Source organism: Coregonus lavaretus (assembly GCF_964263955.1).
Source record: "Coregonus lavaretus genome assembly, chromosome: 39".
In the NCBI taxonomy this organism is placed as follows: domain Eukaryota; kingdom Metazoa; phylum Chordata; class Actinopteri; order Salmoniformes; family Salmonidae; genus Coregonus; species Coregonus lavaretus.
In genome coordinates this window covers 17,618,604-17,639,812 of record NC_140026.1, presented here as the reverse complement: position 1 = coordinate 17,639,812, position 21,209 = coordinate 17,618,604, and the positions used below count along the sequence as shown (strand labels likewise).

The window sequence follows — 21,209 nt, the reverse complement described above, 5'->3', positions numbered from 1 at the left end:
AATAACGTTAGTCCATCCACTAGCAGGTACTGTGAAAGGTGAAGTCCCATTCTGCTAGTGCTTAGAGGTTCAGACCCCTGCTAGTCCCACTCAATACCTTGAGTTGTTTTGACAGTGAACGACACTTAATCCTGACTGAGTTCTTTCTAACTAAAAGGGCACAACTCCAGAGTTAGTTTACTCAGCCAGGAACTACCCAGGCATACAGTCTAAGGCTACTGTGTTTTTCATTTAAGCTTTGCCATTGTGTGCCTTTTGTGTCATCTATCCATACAAAATGGCTGCCTACTAGTTGAAATACTGTGTCAATTGTTATCATACTCTTGAATGTAACGTTGATGATTGCAAAAATAGCATTTCCTCTATCTACAGTGAAACTTCAAAGCGGCGATAAAGTTTGGCTTTGAAAAACGCCTCCTTCCCACCTCTCCCCTCAACCTCACAGACAGAAAAATAAACACGAAACCAGGCAAAACTGTTTTTCTTCCACTGCCGCCTCCTACTCTCCTCTTTTTTCACTGGTTGCTAAATGAAAGCACTTTTTTATTTTTTTTCAATCCGGGGAGAGGCGAAGACGGAGCTGACAGCTAGTCAATGCTTCGGGACTGGCAGTTGGGGGCCCAGCGCACACATGGTCTACCAAGATAAGTCTCATCTGCATGGATGCCACGTTTCCATAGCCAGCCGCCCATGCTCCAACTCTCCCCCCTTTCATCCACCCCTCCCTTTTTCTCCCAGGTAACTTATTCGGTGCAAAAAAAAGAAAAGACTAGAAAAGAAAATGTGCACTCATTCAAAACCCGACATTTCTTACCCGTCTTTTTTCTCCCTCCCCTCCTTTTACCTGCTAAACCCTTTCGTGCAGCCGTTGCCTGGCTGTATATTTCCATAATGGACAAGGGATAAAGACAATTAAGCCCCCAGCTTTCAAAATGAAAGGGACGTGCAAGGAAAAAGAGACATTATTATGGTTTAATGAAAACAAGACAGTGTCTGGAAGCATATTTGGTTTCTCTGCAGATGGCCGGAGTGTCACTCAGGATTTGTGCGAAACACAGCCATCTGCTTGCAAGACTTTCAATACCGTTATCAAGAAAGAAACACAACTAATAATATGGTGCAGATATCAAACTTACTGGCAAACAATCGAAGAAAATAATAATTGGCAACGTGTCCTAAAAAAGGCTAAAAGTGGCATGTGTGGTAGGAATTTTTATGGTTATCCATTTTACGAGGCATAATCCATACTGAAGTAACTTTTGGTAAAAGTCCTCTTTTAGAGTTCTATGCTGGCCATTACATCATCGACCTGCCTTCACGATTTATGACGGTATCATAACTTTCCAACAATTGGAGAATAACCAGTATACCTGGACATTAAAAGCTCCTCGATCAAGCACAGACAACCGTAATTAGGTTTTGTTGTGATTTCTCAATTTTAGCTGCACTGACCTTTTGAGAAACAGCTGGCCAGTGACTCACGTTGGTCCACTTTGAACTGCGTCTCAACTGAGTTAAAAATAGAGTCCAGGGACAGTTTTGGAGCAGAGTATAGTGGAAAACTGACTATACAGATGTTTGCTTACATAACGTGCATTCATCTGGTGAGGAATGTTACAATGAAAGGAGACAAATTTTGATGAATGGTTCGGAGTTCAAAGTGAGGGGAGACACATAGGTTGCCCAACTAAAGCCCTGTGGCAGCGTACAAAGGACTAAATAAAGTGGTATTCATGTCTGGCTTAAGGCACACAACTATAACAGCATGTTATGATGCTAAATGTGTTGTGTCAGTTACAATCATCTGACATGACTGTTTATGACATCTGTTATAACACTATCATGACTTTGTTATATGGGCCTATAACGACAGAGGGTTCAAGTTAAGTGTCACCCAATTCCCCTCTATATAGTCAACGCTAATAGCCTACCACACACTTTACCACACATCAGGGGATTCCAAAAGCACCCGAGGAAAAAGTCCTCCATTACAATCCCGACAGTCAGTCGCTAGCTTGGTGAGCTACTTAAACAGACATGTCCCTTACGCCAAAAGAACTAAATCAAAGAAGTCCTGGTTGCCAAAGGCTTTGTTTGGAGCTCCAGGGGGAAGTCCCATAAGCCTGTCTGGCAGAGTAGCGGTTTCCTCCCTCACGAAGGCTTCGATGTGAGTGTACAGATGTGTGTTTATGGCTAGTTAATGGGGTCCATCAACACTCTCAGCTGCATGGGTTTTTCTGGGAGACTGCAAAGGGACTCTGAATGTCTTTATTTATCAGTTTTCTTCCCATTAGCATCCATTTACTGCCTTGGGAGAGTCAGTTTGTTTATGTGTTTTTTCAATGTTTTCTCTCTATGGGAAATATTCAAATGGAGTAGGTTAATTAGTATGTAGTCTATGTTTGTGTGACTGTGTGTGTGCGCGTGTAACAAATAACCGTTACCCAAAAGTCCATGACCGTCACAGCCCTAGATACCATAGCTTAATGTATGCTAGTACTCCTAGAGCACAGAACACAGTGGTACTGTATAGAAGCAGACTGTCACTCGACAGTCAATTCAAGGCAAGGGGAGAGCTGCTTACCGTCAATAGCCGATAGCAGGACTCTGGAGTGGTCGTATGCTATCACGTTAGCATATCTGTTCTTTGGTTTGTTGACTTCCAGGTTGGAGTGTTCCCACGTGAACTGCTGCCCGGGATCGATGGACTGCAAGTAGAGAGAGATTATATTCATTACTTTCCTTCATCACTTACAGTAGTATATTTTGCCCAATACCACCATTTAGCTCCATTTCCCAGACAAGGACTATGGATTCAAACTAGGATCAATAATTCAGAGGATTAGCAAAAAAGCTATTTTGCAGCACTGTGTAGATTCACATTTAAAGGGATAGTTCACCCAAATTACAAAAGTACATATTGGTTCAGATCCTCAAAAAGTTCTACAGCTGCACCATTGAGAGCATCTTAACTGGCTGCATCACCTCTTGGTATGGCAACTGCTTGGCATCCGACCACAAGGCACTACAGAGGGTTTACGTACAGCCCAGTACATCACTGGGGCAAAGCTCCCTGACATCCGGGACCTCTATACCAGGCGGTGTCAGAGGAAGGCCCTAAAAGTTGTCAAAGATTCAAGCCACCCAAGTCATAGACTCTTCTCTCTGCTACCGCATGGCAAGCGGTACCGATGCACCAAGTCTGGAACTAACAGGACCCTGAACAGCTTCTACCCCCAAGCCATAAGACTGCTAAGTAGTTCATTAACTAGTTAACCAATAGCTACCCGGACTATCTGCATTGACCCTTTTTGGTCTTTTGACTCATCACATACGCTGCTGTTACTGTTTATTATCTATCCTGTTGCCTAGTCACTTTATCCCTACCTATATGTACATATCTACCTCAATTACCTTGTACCCCTGCACATGGACTCTGTACCCTTGTGTATTTATTCCTCGTGTTATTATTATTATTTGTTTATATTTTTCGCTCTCTGCATTGTTGGGAAGGGTCTGTAATGTTAGTCTACACCTGTTGTTTACGAAAGCATGTCACAAATACAATTTTATTTTATTTGGTTTACATGCCCTGTAAGCAGTATATGGACAAGGTATGACAACAATCAATGCTTTGGTTTTGTTTAGCTGGCCACTGTCTCCAAATTCTAATGTTTTAGTATTTGTGGCACAAAGTCAATGTTGGTAGAGCATGGCGCTTGCAACGCCAGGTTTGTGGGTTCGTTTCCCACGGGGGGCCAGTATGAAAAAAAGTATGAAAATGTATGCACTCACTAACTGTAAGTCGCTCTGGATAAAAGCGTCTGCTAAATGACTAAAATGTAAAATGTAAGTCAATATCCACGATATATGTCATTTTATAATTGGGGGGAACTATCCCTTTAAGCTTGACAGTATTTAAACTCTTTAGGAATCTCCGTTTGAAACTCTAGGCCTGTGTAAGACGGCCTTAACAACTATTTTCCAACTCATCCAGGGTTATTTTGACATGTAGCTTAACAGACATTTTGTGTAAGTGACAAGCGCTGTTAAATTTAGCTGTCCCAAGGCTGGCTGGCGCATTCTATCGGCATCATTCCATCAGTTTCCAATAATATGCTCAAATGTATGTACAGTACACTGGTCAGTCGGGTTATGAAATGGAGTGGAGGAGGGACACCTCCATTATCCAACCCATAAATATACTGTACATTTCTTCCACCCCCCCATGTCAAAGTATTTGACCTCATATAGCTGACAAGCAGTGGGTATACAAATATAGTATGCTACATACTGTACTCCAGCACTTTGGATTTGAAATGATACAATGACTATGAGGTTAAAGTGCAGACTGTCAGCTTTAATTTGAAGGTATTTTTATCCATATCGGGTGAACTGTTAAGAAATTACTACTATTTGTACATAGTCCCCCCATTTTAGGGGACCAAAAGTATTGGGACAAATTCACTTATACAGTGCCTTCGGAAAGTATTCAGACCCCTTTACTTTTTCTACATGTTGTTACGTTACAGCCTTATTCTAAAATGGATGTAAACAATTGAAATATACAGCAATCTACAAACAATACTCCATAATGACAGAGCAAAAACAGGTTTTTAGAAATGTTTGCAAATTTATAAAATATTAAAAACAGAAATACCTTATTTAAATAAGTATTCAGACCCTTTGCTATGAGACTCGAAATTGAGCTCAGGTGCATCGGTTTCCATTGATCATCCTTGAGATGTTTCTACAACTTGAGTCCACCTGTGGTAAATTCAACTGATTGGACATTATTTGGAAGGGCCCTCCTGTAGCTCAGTTGGTAGAGAATGGTGCTTGCAACGCCAGGGTTGTGGGTTCGATTCCCACGGGGGGCCAGTATGAAAAATGTATAAACTCACTAACTGTAAGTCGCTCTGGATAAAAGCGTCTGCTAAATGACTAAAAATGTAAAAATGTATATAAGGTCCCACAGTTGACAGTGCATGTCAAAGCAAAAACCAAGCCATGAGGTCAAAGGAATTGTCCGTAGAGCTCCGAGACAGGATTGTGTCAAGGCACAGATCTGGGGAAGAGTACCAAAAAATGTCTGCACCATTGAAGGTCCCCAAGAACACAGTGGCCTTCATCATTCTTAAATGGAAGATGTTTGGAACCACCAAGACACTTCCTAGAGCTTGCCTGCCCGGCCAAACTGACCAAGAACCTGATGGTCACTCTGACAGAGCTCTAGAGTTCCTCTGTGGTGATGGAAGAACCTTCCAGAAGGACAACCATCTCTGCAGCACTCCACCAATCAGGCCTTTATGGTAGAGTGGCCAGACAGAAACCACTCCTCAGTAAAAGGCACATGACAGCCCACTTGGAGTTTGCCAAAAGGCAGCTAAAGAATATTTGATGCTGTAATCGCTGCCAAAGGTGCTTCAACAAAGTACTGAGTAAAGGGTCTGAATACTTATGTAAATGTGATATTTCAGTTTTTCTAAAAACCTACAATTTATTGAAACTTGATTTTTGCTTTGTCATTACTGGGTATTGTGTGTAGATTGATGAGGGGAAAAAATGATGTAATCAATTTTAGAATAAGGCTGTAACGTAACAAAATGTGAAAGGGGGTCTGAATACTTTCTGAATGCACTGTATGTGTATTAAAGTACTCAAAAGTTTAGCATTTCGGCCCATATACTCTACACACTTGTTGGATGCATTTGCTGTGTTTCAGTCTATTTTGTGCCCAATTGAAATGAATGGCAAATTATGCATTGGGACATTTGGGAGTCACTTTTATTGTAACTAAGAATAGAATGTGTTTCTACAATTTTATTACGTTAAGGTGGATGCTACCATGATTACGGATAGTCCTGAATGAATAGTGAAAAATTATGAGTGAATGTTTTAGACACATACCGCTAAGACATGCTACAGTCTCACTATTACAATAAAAGGGGAGGTTAGCACTTTTTGTGTCTGTAACTTTCTCACTCATCATTATTCACGATTCATTCAGAACTATCTGTAATCATGGTAGCATCCACCCTAATGTAGAAGTGTTTAGAAACATATTATATTCTTATTTACAATAAAAGTGCCTCCAAAATGGCACAATACATTATTTACCATTAATATCTATTGGGCACAAAATAATCTGAAACACAACCAAAACAAACAACAAATGCATCCAACAAGTTTTTAGAGTCATTGCGTGCTTACAATATTGGACCAAATACTAAACTTTTGACTACTTTAATACACATAAGTTAATTTGTCCCAATAGTTTTGGTCCCCTAAAATGGGGGGACTATGTACAAATAGTAGTCATTTCTTAATGGCTCACCTGATAAGGATGAAAATATCCTAAAATCTGCACTTTAACCTCAGTCATTGTATCGTTTCAAATCCAAAGTGCTGGAGTACGGAGCCAAAAACAACAAAACATTTGTCACTGTCCCAATACTTTTGGAGCTCACTGTAGATAAAATCGTACCTAAGCTCAGCATGTGCGACCACAATGAAGTTGAGTTCAATCGCATGCCATTCTGAATTACTCTTTAAAAGTAGAATGCTTTCACTTGGCATGCCCATATACCAATATTACACAATAAAGCCTTGCGATCTGTAGAGCGGCCTTTTGCATCCCCTTCAATGGTCCAAATGTGGAATCCGTACCCTTACCAATATCATGGACAGTAATAGTTTGAGAACATTCCAAGATTTGAAAGATACATACACATTACCAGGCAACTTCCGTCATATATATATATATATATATATATATATATATATATATATATATATATATATATATATATATATATATATATATTTACCCAACTACCGAACTATCCAACGATAGGATTTATAAATAAATTATCTGGGCCCCAGATTGACTGATTTTCCATAATGGGAAAACTCATTCTGAGCTAGCCATTAAAAAAGTACTGTCCACAGATCTAATTGAATCTGAGCAACCCTTTAATTGGAAAAGAATATGGAATAATATGACTTTGGCATCCCGTAATCAAAACCATCAACTTATACATTGAAGTTTGTTCACAGACTGTATTTAACATCAAGGAAATGTTTTATGATGAAATTGATCCCAACACCCAACTGTTCACTATGTTCCCTACAATATTAGTCCTAGCCAATAGAGAGAATTTCCTTTGACTTAAAAGCCTATTTGAAAGTCAACACATTCCGCCATTTTTATTTTATTTTATGCCATAAAGACATTACTCTCTCTGCGGCTTAAGATACCAATGTTCTGCCATTGTATGCTTCTCTGCCAACTGTTATTTGAAATTTGTCAACCCCAAAACTTTGCTTGCAGGCTGATGCCTATCAACATTATATTTAAAAAGACAATACAGTCCAAAAAAAAATGCTACAAAAGTAAATTACTTGAGGTCGGTCAATGCGCCATACAAAAGCAGTTTCAGACACAGACTATTTGTTTTATTTGAATTGTGTACTTTTTAAGGTTGTTATGAAGTGTACTTTTTCCTCGCCATTCTTCAAGTTATCTTAACATTTAAGAGTTTCTGAATAAGCATGCAAAAACATTTTTGTGAATAACTTTCAACTCTCAATTTATAATCTTTATTTGACAGGTGTTGTTGTACCCAAATCATTTATGATTACTGCATGCCAGTATAGAAGCCTAGACATTAGTAACACATTCCTAAATCCTAACTTCTTGATATCAGCTATTGTTCTCTCTTGTAAAGCTTTAGCACTTCCGAATTATTCATGTCACCATTTGCTCCTAACAAGGATCCCTCGAGAGCCACTTCACATTCCTTCATATGGCGTGGGAGTGGCCTGCAGTTAAATGCTTCTGGAGCAAAGTAAAAAAAAACATTTAGAAGTGCATACATTTAAATATTCAATGCTTTGCATCTATTACGTTACTTAACGACGATAGTCACTTGAATCTCTCAATCAATCAGACAAGACTACTGCTGGCAGGCAGCACTGCTGCGATAATTTTTTGGGGTTCAATGATGGCAACCACCTCACTCTCTCCCATTTAACCAGTGGATACAGTTCCTATTAGAAGTTATAACATTAGAATTAACTACAGCGAGAATGAATGGTGCAAGTCAAGTAACAATTGAGGCCTGCACAAACATACTTCTCTATAAAGAACAATCTCAGCTAAATCCCCACAAAATTACAGTGCCTTCAGAAAGTATTCATACCCCTTGACTTATTTCACATTTTGTTGTGTTACAGCCTGAATGAAAAATGGATTAAAAAATAAATACATCTCACCCATCTACACACAATACCCCATGACAAAGTGAAAACAAGTTTTTAGACATGAAATACAGAGACATTTAAAAAAGCCTTCACACCCATGAGTCAATACATGTTAGAATCCCCTTTGGCAGCAATTACAGCTATGAGTCTCTAAGAGTTTTGCACACCTGCATTGTACTATACTTGCACATTATTCTTTTAAAATTTTTCAAGCTCTGGTTGGTTGTTGATCATTGCTAGACAGCCATTTTCAAGTCTTGACATAGATTTTCAAGATTATTTAAGTCAAAACTGTAACTAGGCAACTCAGGAACATCCAATGTTGTCTAGGTAAGCAACTTCAGTGTACAGTGAATTTGGAAAGTATTCAGACCCCTTTACTTTTTCCACATTTTCTTACATTACAGTCTTATTCTAAAATGGATTAAATTGTTTTTTTTCCCTCATCAATCTACACACAATACCCCATAATGTCAAAGCAAAAACAGGTTTTTAGAAATGTTTGCAAATGCATTAAAAATAAGACTGAAATATGACATTTACATAAGTCCCTTTACTCAGTACTTTGTTGAAGCACCTTTGGCAGCGATTACAGCCTTGAGTCTTCTTGGGTATGACCCTACAAGCTTGGCACACCTGTATTTAGGAATTTCTCCCATTCTTCTCTGCAGATCCACTCTGCCAGGTTGGATGGGTAGCGTCGCTACACAGCTCTTATCAGGTCACTCCAGAGATGTTCAATCTGGTTCAAGTCCGGGCTCTGGCTGGGCCACTCAAGGACATTCAGAGAGTTGTCCCAAAACCACTCCTACGTTGTCTTGGCTGTGTGCTTAGGGTCGTTGTCCTGTTGGAAAGTGAACCTTCGCCCCAGTCTGAGGTCCTGAGCATTCTGGAGCAGGTTTTCATCAACGATCTCTCTGTACTTTTCCCGTTCATCTTACCCTCGTTCTTGACTAGTCTCCCAGTCCCTGCCACTGAAAAACATGCTTCACCGTAGGGATGGTGCCAGGTTTGATCCAGACGTAACTCTTGGCTTTCAGGCCAAAGAGTTTGAATCTTGGTTTCATCAGACCAGAGAATCTTGATTCTCATGGTCTGAGAATCCTTCAGGTGCCTTTTGGCAAACTCCAAGCGGGCTGTCATGTGCCTTTTACTGAGGAGTGGCTCCCATCTGGCCACTCTACCATAAAGGCCTGATTGGTGGAGTGCTTCAGAGATGGTTGTCCTTCTGGAAGGTTCTCCCATCTTCACAGAGGAACTCTGGAGCTCTGTCAAAGAGACCATCAGACAAACGGAGCAATCGGGAGGGAACGGCCTTGGTCAGGGAGGTGACCAAGAACCTTCTCCCCTGATTGCTCAGTTTGTCCGGGCGGCCAGCTCTAGGAAGAGTCTTGGTGGTTCCAAACTTCTTCCATTTAAGAATGATGGAGGCCACTGTGTTCTTGGGGACCTTCAATGCTGCAGAAATGTTTTGGTACCCTTCCCCAGATCTGTGCCTCAACACAATCCTGTCTCGGAGCTCTACAGACAATTCCTTCGACATCATGGCTTGGTTTTTGCTCTGACATGCACTGTCAACTGTGGGACCTTATACAGACAGGTATGTGCCTTTCCAAATCATGTCCAATCAATTGCATTTACTACAGGTGGACTCCAATCAAGTTGTAGAAACATCTCATGGATGATCAATGGAAACAGGATGCACCTGTGCTCAATTTCGAGTTTCATAGCAAAGGGTCTGAATACTTATGTAAATAATATATTTCTGTTTTTAATTTTAATAAAGAAAAAACATGTTTTTGCTTTGTCATTATGGGGTATTGTGTGTAGATTGATGAGGGAAAAAAGCAATTTAATCCATTTTAGGATAAGGCTGTAACATAACAAAATTTGGAAAAAGTCAAGGGGTCTTTATACTTTACGAATGCACTGTATATTTGCCTTGTGGGAGGGGATGGCGCCGGAGGAGATGGCTGCTGTTTTACGGCCCCCTAACCAATTGTGCTATTATGTGTGTTTTTTTGCATTATTTGTAATTTATTCTGTACATAATGCTTCATGACCAAAAAGAGCTTCTGGATATCAGGACAGCGATTACTCACCTCGTATTGGACAAAGATTTATTTATTTTTAAACAACAGCTGGTGCACAAAATCTAATATTAAGGAAGTCTCTAGGTTTAGCTCGCCTGAGGTAGGGTATCTCATGATAAGCTGTAGACCACACTATTTATCAAGAGAGTTTTCATCTATATTTGTCGTAGATGTCTATTTACCACCACAAACCGATGCTGGCACTAAGACTGCACTCAATGAGCTGTATAAGGCCATAAGTAAACAGGAAAACCAGAGGCAGCGCTCCTAGTGGACGAGGACTTTAATGCAGGGAAACTTACATCCGTTCTACCTAATTTCTACCAGCATGTTAAATGTGCAACCAGAGGAAAAAAAACTCTAGACCACCTTTACTCCCACACAGAGATGCATACAAAGCTCTCCCTCGCCCTGCATTTGTCAAATCTGACCATAATTATATCCTTCTGATTCCTGCTTATAAGCAAAAACTAAAGCAGGAAGCACCAGTGACTCGGTTAATAAGCAAGTGGTCAGATGACGCAGATGCTAAGCTACAGGACTGTTTCGCTAGCACAGACTGGAATATGTTCCGGGATTCTTCCGATGGCATTGAGGAGTACACCACATCAGCCTTATCAATAAATGCATCAATGACGTCGTCCCCACAGTGACCGTACGTACATACCCCAACCAGAAGCCATGGATTACAGGCAACATCTGCACTAAAGGGTAGAGCTGCCGCTTTCAAGGAGCGGGACTCTAACCCGGACGCTTATAAGAAATCCCGCTATGCCCTCCACCAAACCATCAAACAGGCAAAGAGTCAATACAGGACTAAGATTGAATCGTACTACAATGGCTCTGACGCTCGTCGGATGTGGCAGGGCTTGCAAAAGGGAAGTACAGCCGTGAGCTGCCCAGTGACACGAGCCTACCAGACGAGCTAAATCACTTCTATGCTCGCTTCGAGGCAAGCAACACTGTGGCAAATAAATTTGTATTTTATTTTATTTGTGTTTTAGGTTATTGTCCTGCTGAAAGGTGAATTCATCTCCCAGTGTCTGTTGGAAAGCAGACTGATCCATGTTTTCCTCTAGTATTTTGTCTGTGCTTACCTCTATTCTGTTTATTTTTATCGTAAACACTCCCTAGTCGTTGCCGATGACAAGCATACCCATAACATGATGCAGTCGCCACCATGTTTGAAAATATGAAGAGTGGTACTCATTTATGTGTTGTGTTGGATTTGCCCCTAACATAACGCTTTGTATTCAGGACATAAAGTTAATTTCTTTGATTTTTCTTTTGTAGTTTTACTTTAGTGCCTTATTGCAAACAAGTTGCATGTTTTGGAATATTTGTATTCTGTACAGGCTTCCTTCTTTTCACTCTGTCATTTAGGTTAGTATTGTGGAGTAACTACAATGTTGTTGATCCATCCTCAGTTTTCTCCTATCACAGAGATGAGGTAGCCATTCAAAAATCATATTAAACACTATTAGAGTCCAATCAACTTATTATGTGACTTGTTAATCACATTTTTACTCATGAACGTATTTAGGCTTGCCATAACAAAGGGGTTGAATACTTATTGACTCAAGACATTTCAGCTTTCCATTTTTTATTAATTTAAAAACGATATATTCCACTTTGACATTATGGGGTATTGTGTGTAGGCTAGTGGCACAATAGAGAATAGGGATGGATGGGAAGGGGACTGATGGGCAACCTTGGTTTCTGGGTGGGATGGCAAGGGGTAGGAGGCATTCTTTCTTCGGGTCGATAGGTGGGGGTTAGGGGGGCTAGGCGAAGTGGGAGGCATGGTTTCCGGGTGGGGAGGGAGGATGCGGGCAGGTGGATGGAGACTGAGGGGGCAATGTTTTTTTTTTTTTTTTTTACCTGTAAACCCCCCTCGAAAACAAGAGAACAAATCTAAATAAAAAGTTGGTCACCATTTTTTTTCATTAAATTAAGAATGCTTTCACTTGCTAAAGTAAATAGCAAAATTACTACATACTACATTCATAATGGCTTTTTACAGCTATTTGGAATCAGATGAAGGTAATGGTTTTAACAACAGAGTGTCCATTTTTGTCAGTCTAAGCTGAAGAATGGTTGGCAGTGTATTGCCCTTGTCTCAAATGGCACCCTATTGCTTATATAGTGCACTACTTTCAATCAGAGCCCTATGGGCCCTGGTCAAAATTAGTGCACTATAAAAGGGAATAGGGTGCCATTTGAGACTTAGCCTTGGAATGTGAAGTGGCTCTCCAGGGATCCTTGTCAGGAGCAAATGGTTAGCATGAATAAATCGGAAGTGCTTAAGCTTTACAAGAGAGAACAATAGCTGATATCAATAAGTTAGGAGTTAGGAATGTGTTAGGAATGTCTGGACTTCTATACTGACGTGTAGTAATCATAAATGATTTGGGTACAACAACACCTGTCAAAGAAAGATGAAATGTATTCTGACTCTTTACTGTCTTTTGAAAATGTAACGTTGATAGGCATCAGCCTGCACGTCTTTGGGTTGACACATTTCAAATTACAGCTGCTATAGAAGCATGCAATGGCTGAACATTGATCTCATGAATGAAGAAAAAAAAAACATTCTCTCTCTATTGGCTAGGACTATTGTTGCATACAATGAATGCCAACCTTAGTAAGCAGAAAATTAACACTACAATAGTCTACTATAATAACTACAACGATAAGAGACCACTATTTTACATTTTAGCCATTGTAGATGAGGTTTTCCTCAAAGGCCAAGTTTGCTCTCCACCATCCTTGGGCCTTCTATCAGGTTAGGGTTTACGGCACACAGAAGAGCTGTACAATTGAGTGCAACCAACAGAATCAGCAATCTAACCCCTCCTATAGCTCCTATAGCTCCGTAAAGCCCGGATGGTCCCTCACCACAAATAAACTAGCTATAAAATGTAATACCACTAGTTGTGTAAGAGAAAACACCACATTGTGAAACATATTGTTCAATTTCACATGTCAGAGGAAATATTGGGCTGTGTTCTTTAATGAGTCTCTAACTTTTTATATTTCCAATAAGGGAGTTATGAGCTGTATTATGCCCACTATTGGGAATAAAGGTACCTGACGCCAAAGGGCAGGAAGCACAGAGAGGTAAATGTGATAAAATAGTATTTAAATGCCTCATTCCTTCCTCCTTTCTGGTAGTGACATGACATAATTGGTGAAAGCAAGCTAGTGGAAAGGTTTCTCACACCAATCCAGTAATTTCAGGCTACTACAATGGTGCTGGAGGGAATAGCAGCCGTTTTACGGGCTCCTGACCAATTGTGCTATTTTGTGTGTTTTTTTTTATAGATGATCTTAATTTATTTTGTACATAGTGTTTCTGGCATCATTTTCTATGACCGAAAATAGTTTCTGGACATCAGAACACTAACCTCGTTTTGGATGAAGATTTTTAATTCAATGAGACGGAGGTGAATGACATACTGCTCATCTTGGACCAGGCCTAAATCCCTGACACTCGAAGAAGGAAGAGGCGGCGTTATAGAGGCCGGCGTGCGGGATACCTGACGAAACTACGTCGGAGAGTGGATAAACCACCTCTCCCTCCGTTATATTGGCGAACGTGCAATCACTGGAGAATAAACTGGATGAGCTCTGTTCGAGACTATCCTATCAATGTGATCTGAATAACTGTAATATACTATGTTTCTCCAAGACCTGGCTGAATAAGGACATGGGAAAAAAAAAACGAGCTATTTTTTCTATACATCGGCAAGAAAGAATGGCAGCGACGGGCAAACTCAGGCTGGGTGTTGTGAGTCTCTTTGTTTACAACAGCTGGTGGGCGATCTCTAATATTAAGGAAGTCTCGAGGTTCTGCTCCCCTGAGTTAGAATACAACATGATAGACCAAACTATTTACCAAGAGAGTTTTCATCTATATTTTTCGTAGCTGTCTACTTACCACCACAAACCAATGCTGCCACTAAGACCGCACTCAACAAGCTGTATAGGGCCATAAGCAAACAAGAAAATGCTCACCCAGAGGTGGCGCTCCTAGTGGCCAGTGATTGTACTGCAGGAAAACTGAAATCGGTCTTACCTTATTTCTACCAGCATGTCACCTGATGCTGAGCTACAGGACTGTTTCGCTAGCACAGACTGGAATATGTTCCGGGATTCATCCGATGGCATTGAGGAGTTTACCACATCAGTCACCGGCTTCATTAATAAGTGCATCAACGACGTCGTCTCCACAGTGACCGTACGTACATATCCCAACCAGAAGCCATGGATTACAGGCAACATTCACACTGAGCTAAAGGCTAGAGCTGCCGCTTTCAAGGAGCGGGACACTAATCAGAACGCTTATAAGAAATTCTGCAAGCCTACCAGACGAGCTAAATGCCTTCTATGCTCGAGGCTAGCAACACTGAACCATGATTGAGAGCACCAGCTAATCCGGATAACTGTGTGATCGCTCTACGTAGCCGATGTGAGTAAGAACTTTAAACAGGTTAACATTCACAAGGCCGCAGGGCCAGACGGATTACCAGGACGCGCACTCAGCGCATGCGCTGACCAGCTGGCAAGTGTCTTCACTTACATTTTCAACCTCCTCCTGACCCAGTCTGTAATACCTACATGTTTCAAGCAGACCACCATATTCCCTGTGTCCAAGAACACCAAGGTAACCTATCTAAGTAGCACTCACATCTGTAGCCATGAAATGCTTTGAAAGGCTGGTCATGGCTCACATCAACACCATCATCCCAGACCCACTCCAATTTGCATACCGCCCCAACAGATCCACAGATGATGCAATGTCTATTGCACTCCACACTGCCCTTTCCCACCTGGACAAAAGGAACACCTACGTGAGAATGCTATTCATTGACTACAGCTCAGCGTTCAACACCATAGTGCCCTCCAAGCTCATCAGTAAGCTAAGGACCCTGGGACTGAACACCGCCCTCTGCAACTGCATCCTGGACTTCCTGACGGGCCACCCCCAGGTGGTGAGGGTTGGCAACAACACATCTACCACACTGACCCTCAACACGGGGACCCCTCAGGGGTGCGTGCTTAGTCCCCTCCTGTACGCCCTTTTCACCCATGACTGCGTAGCTGCGCACGACTTGACTGGCTGCACCATCGCTTGGTATGGCAACAGCTTGGCATACGATCATAAGGCGCTACAGAGGTTAGTGCATATGGCCCAGTACATCACTGGGGCCGAGCTCCCTGCCATCCACATTCTCTATACCAGGCGGTGTCAGAGAAAGGCCCTAAAAGTTGTCAAATATTCCAGCTACCCAAGCGCAAGTCTGGGACCAAAAGGCTCCTGAACAGTTTAATACCCCAAAGCCATAAGACTGCTGAACAGTTATTCAAATGGCTACCCTGACTATTTGCATTGAATCCCTTTTTATTTGCACCGGCTCTATGCACACTCACTGGACTCTATCCACACACTCACACATACTACACTGACCAACAACACACACACACACAAACACACACACCCACACTATATACGCTAACACACACAAAACACACATACATGCATATTGATGCCACATACACACAAAAAAATATATATTGTACAGCTAACCTTGTGTGGACACACCATTCAGTCCCATTCAAAATCCTATTTTCCCTAACCCCTAACCCTAACCCTAACCCGTACTCTTACCCTAACCCTAACCCAAAAACCTAACCTTAACCCTAACCCTAAACCTAACCCTAGCTCCTAACCCTAACCCTAAAACTAACCCTAGCTCCTAACCCTAACCATTAACGTAATTCTAACCCTAACACTAATTCTAACCTTAACCCTAAACCCCCTATAAATAGCATTTGACCTCGTGGGGACTAACAAAATGTCCCCAGTTGGACTTCTGGTCCCCACAAGAATAGTAAAACAGGTCCACACACACACGCACATAGACACACTTTCACACTCTTTCACACTTCACATGCGCTGCTGCTACTCTGTTGATTATCTATCCTGATTGCCTAGTCACCTTCACCCCTACCTACATGTACATATTACCTCAATTACCTCAGCTACCTCGTACCCCTGCACATTAACTCGGTACCAGTACTCCTTCTATATAGTCTCTTTATTTTATTGTGTTAATATTTTCGTTAATATTTGTAGCAAATGTTTCTTACTTTTTAACTCTGCATTGTTTGGAAAAGGCTCATAATTAGGCACTTCACAGTAAAGTCTACACCTATTGTATTCGGCGCATGTGTAATACAATTAAATTAAATTTGATTTGAGGTTAGTGATTCCTTTTAGGAAGTGTGGAGGAAGGATGCATTGTAAGATTATTGAAATGGTGAAATGATCATGTTTGTTTATACATGAGGCGGTTAGAGTCTTGGATAAACTCTCCCTGTATAATCTCTAGAGGAATGACTGAAAAAGAGTTAGGGATTTACTTTTTGCAGAGTTAACCTTTGATTTACAGTGGGGGAAAAAAGTATTTAGTCAGCCACCAATTGTGCAAGTTCTCCCTGTTAAAAAGATGAGAGAGGCCTGTAATTTTCATCATAGGTACACGTCAACTATGACAGACAAAATGAGAAAAAAAAATCCAGAAAATCACATTGTAGGATTTTTAATGAATTTATTTGCAAATTATGCAAAGTATTTGATCAATAACAAAAGTTTCTCAATACTTTGTTATATACCCTTTGTTGGCAATGACACAGGTCAAACGTTTTCTGTAAGTCTTCACAAGGTTTTCACACACTGTTGCTGGTATTTTGGCCCATTCCTCCATGCAGATCTCCTCTAGAGCAGTGATGTTTTGGGGCTGTCGCTGGGCAACACAGACTTTCAAATCCCTCCAAAGATTTTCTATGGGGTTGAAATCTGGAGACTGGCTAGGCCACTCCAGGACCTTGAAATGCTTCTTACGAAGCCACTCCTTCGTTGCCCGGGCGGTGTGTTTGGGATCATTGTCATGCTGAAAGACCCAGCCACGTTTCATCTTCAATGCCCTTGCTGATGGAAGGAGGTTTTCACTCAAAATCTCACGATACATGGCCCCATTCATTCTTTCCTTTACACGGATCAGTCATCCTGGTCCCTTTGCAGAAAAACAGCCCCAAAGCATGATGTTTCCACCCCCATGCTTCACAGTAGGTATGGTGTTCTTTGGATGCAACTCAGCATTCTTTGTCCTCCAAACACGACGAGTTGAGTTTTTACCAAAAAGTTATATTTTGGTTTCATCTGACCATATCCTAATGCACTCTAGCAAACTTCAGACGGGCCTGGACATGTACTGGCTTAAGCAGGGGGACAAGTCTGGCACTGCAGGATTTGAGTCCCTGGCGGCGTAGTGTGTTACTGATGGTAGGCTTTGTTACTTTGGTCCCAGCTCTCTGCAGGTCATTCACTAGGTCTCCCCGTGTGGTTCTGGGATTTTTGCTCACCGTCCTTGTGATCATTTTGACCCCACGGGGTGAGATCTTGCGTGGAGCCCCAGATCGAGGGAGATTATCAGTGATCTTCTATTTCTTCCATTTCTTAATAATTGCTCCCACAGTTGATTTCTTCAAACCAAGCTGCTTACCTATTGCAGATTCAGTCTTCCCAGCCTGGTGCAGGTCTACAATTTTGTTTCTGGTGTCCTTTGACAGCTCTTTGGTCTTGGCCATAGTGGAGTTTGGAGTGTGACTGTTTGAGGTTGTGGACAGGTGTCTTTTATACTGATAACAAGTTCAAACAGGTGCCATTAATACAGGTAACCAGTGGAGGACAGAGTAGCCTCTTAAAGAAGAAGTTACAGGTCTGTGAGAGCCAGAAATCTTGGTTGTTTGTAGGTGACCAAATACTTATTTTCCACCATAATTTGCAAATAAATTCATTAAAAATCCTACAATGTGATTTTCTGGAAAAAAAATCTCAATTTGTCTGTCATAGTTGACGTGTACCTATGATGAAAATTACAGGCCTCTCTCATCTTTTTAAGTGGGAGAACTTGCACAATTGGTGGCTGACTAAATACTTTTTTCCCCACTGTATGTCAAATTTCTCTTTGGCTTGGGGATGAGATACACTTTGCTAAGGGTTAAGAGCATGTGAACTTTGTCAGTAAGACCAAATCTCAGTTGTGTGACTTTCATTATCTGCAGAAATGCAGACCAGAATGCAGTGCAAGTCAGTCAGGACAAAACTTAGGCTAAGCTGCCGCATTTTTATCAAAATATGTTGAAAGAGTGGGTCGCAATATTGCTCATAATAAAGAACTTTAGTTTCATTGTGCTCTGAAAATTACTTTCCATTCCTCGTGAAAATACCCGCCTTGGACTTAAAATTCAATTTACTTAAGGTGCAATAATGGTTGGGGCAGCTTGGCAGCCAGCCACATTGTGACCTCATGGTTTGGAGCTGTGGTGGCACAGCCCGCAGAGAGAGGGAGAGAGGGAGAGAAGGAGTGAGAGAGACAGCAAGAGAGTTGGAGACAGAGGGAGAGGCAGAGAAAGAGAGAAAGCGAGAGAGCGAGCGTGAGAGAGAAAGAGGTTGACTGCAGTTCCATCACACACAATGGCCCTGAAAGGACCTCGGCGCTCTAGCACAATTCTGCAGCTTCGCCAACATTCAGTTGAACGCAGGTCCATCTATTTAGATTTACTCCCATTGTGTTTCGCACAGAATCCATCTAGCAATGGCAAGCGGCAATAGAGAAACAGGGGATTTATTGGGCTTTAAAAGGTATTTAATTCCACATTTGTGGAGTGACTGCCGAGAGTGATGACTGTGAGGGGAGGGAAAAACCAGTAACTTTACTTTTGGACCATGCCACTCTGCTCCAATCAATCAAACCCACTATGTTTCAACGTCTGATGAAATCACAGAAATAGTATTATGTCTTTGTGAATGTGCAGAACCAAAGACTAGGGCTGTTGCGGTGACTGTATTACCGCCACACCTGCAGTCATGAGTCATGGTAATCTCCTCTTATGCACTCTGGACATGCGTTGATAGTACCCAACTGGCTAACGACGTCCCTCTTACCACTCTGACATCAATGCAAATGCAATCGAAAATCACATCAAACACATATCATCAAAACCATATCATGCTTTTAAAACTCACCTCATTGTGATCTATCAATTTGAAGAAAGAAGTTCAACAATAGCTTGAAACTGAGTGGAAAACATGGTCATTGTGGATGTTGTTTCAAAGCCAAACAACGTAATGGGCAGCGCTTTCTAAGGTGAGGATTAATTCAAATCATTTAAGACATTGCATGTAGAACACCTATACCCATATTAGAGCTTATGCATACGCATAGGCCTGTATATAAGCCCAAGCCCCCCCATAAACCTGAATTTAAATAATGATTGTGCCGTTATACAATATAGCCTAATATCCTTCCACATATTACACACGGCAGAAAAACATTTAAAAAAAAACATAGATTTAAGATGTCTTTGGCACATAATTGGTCTAGCCTATATTCCAAAATTAAACAAATTCTAGTAATCGCCTTTGAGTGTGGACTATTATTATGCATACTGGATGGACTGGTTATGTCATGCTATGCTCCAAACTTTCTATCCACGAGTCTGGGAGAGAACGTATAGGCCTAGGCGATGCTGTTGGTTCATTGATTTTGCTTACAAAGTTAGCCTACAATTATAGTGAATTTGTATTTGATTTTGAATAGCCTAGTAATAGGGAATTTTTTATGTTTTCATAATTAATAGGCTGACACATTACCTTTAGCTGTACATTTCCATCTACTCCTCTCTATCCTTAATTCCTTCCTCAAGTGCGCAGAGAGAGGGGCTGTCAACAGTTTATTTAAATATGTTTCGTTGTGAAAACATGTTACTATCAATGTTCCTGAACAGATTTCACTTGGTTTCCCAAATGAAGCACTGGGTAGCTGCAGGAACATGGTAGGAGAGCCCATGGCATACAGAGTTTGGGCGGAATATCACCTGTCGCACAGTGAGAGGCTGCATGCTCTTCAAACAGTGGTTGATACGTTAAGTGAAATAAGTGTTCTTATACAGTAAGCCCATACATTTCTATATGCAATCTCATGTGAAAGCATAGTTTTGATGGTTGCCACTAAAAGGAGGAGGATCCCAGCTGCTACTATACAGTTGAAGTCGGAAGTTTACATACACTTAGGTTGGAGTCATTAAAACTTGTTTTTCAACCACTCAACACATTTCTTGTTAACAATCTATAGTTTTGGCAAGTTGGTTAGGACATCTACTTTGTGCATGACACAATATTATTTCACTTATAATTCACTGTATCACAATTCCAGTGGGTCAGAAGTTTACATACACTAAGTTGACTGTGCCTTTAAACAGCTTGGAAAATTCCAGAAAATGATGTCATGGCTTTAGAAGCTTCTGATAGGCTAATTGACATCATTTGAGGCAATTGGAGGTGTACCTGTGGATGTAGTTTAAGGCTTACCTTCAAACTCAGTGCCTCTTTGCTTCACATCATTGGAAAATCAAAAGAAATCAGCCAAGACCTCAGAAAAGAAATTGTAGACATCCACAAGTCTGGATCATCCTTAGGAGCAATTTCCAAACGCCTGAAGGTACCACGTTCATCTGTACAAACAATAGTACCCAAGTATAAACACCATGGGACCACGCAGCCGTCATTCCGCTCAGGAAGGAGACGCATTCTGTCTCCTAGAGATTAATGTACTTTGGTGCGAAAAGTGCAAATCAATCCCAGAACAACAGCAAATGACCTTGTGAAGATGCTGGAGGAAACAGGTACAAAAGTTTCTATATCTACAGTAAAACGAGTCCTATATCGACATAACTTGAAAGGCCGCTCAGCAAGGAAGAAGCCACTGCTCCAAAACCACCATA

The 21,209-nt window shown here is 41.2% G+C and overlaps 1 protein-coding gene across 2 annotated transcripts in view; it reads right to left on the bottom strand.

Annotated features, from left to right (window-relative positions):
• The window catches only part of LOC311113246 (receptor-type tyrosine-protein phosphatase delta-like), a 609,241-nt gene that overhangs the window by 17,940 nt on the left and 570,092 nt on the right, over nt 1–21,209 (bottom strand). For both annotated transcript variants that reach the window (XM_084156451.1, XM_084156452.1), the window contains one exon: nt 2,585–2,708. In XM_084156451.1, coding sequence (XP_084012577.1) covers nt 2,585–2,708 — 124 coding nt within the window. The remainder of the gene's footprint in view (nt 1–2,584; nt 2,709–21,209) is intronic.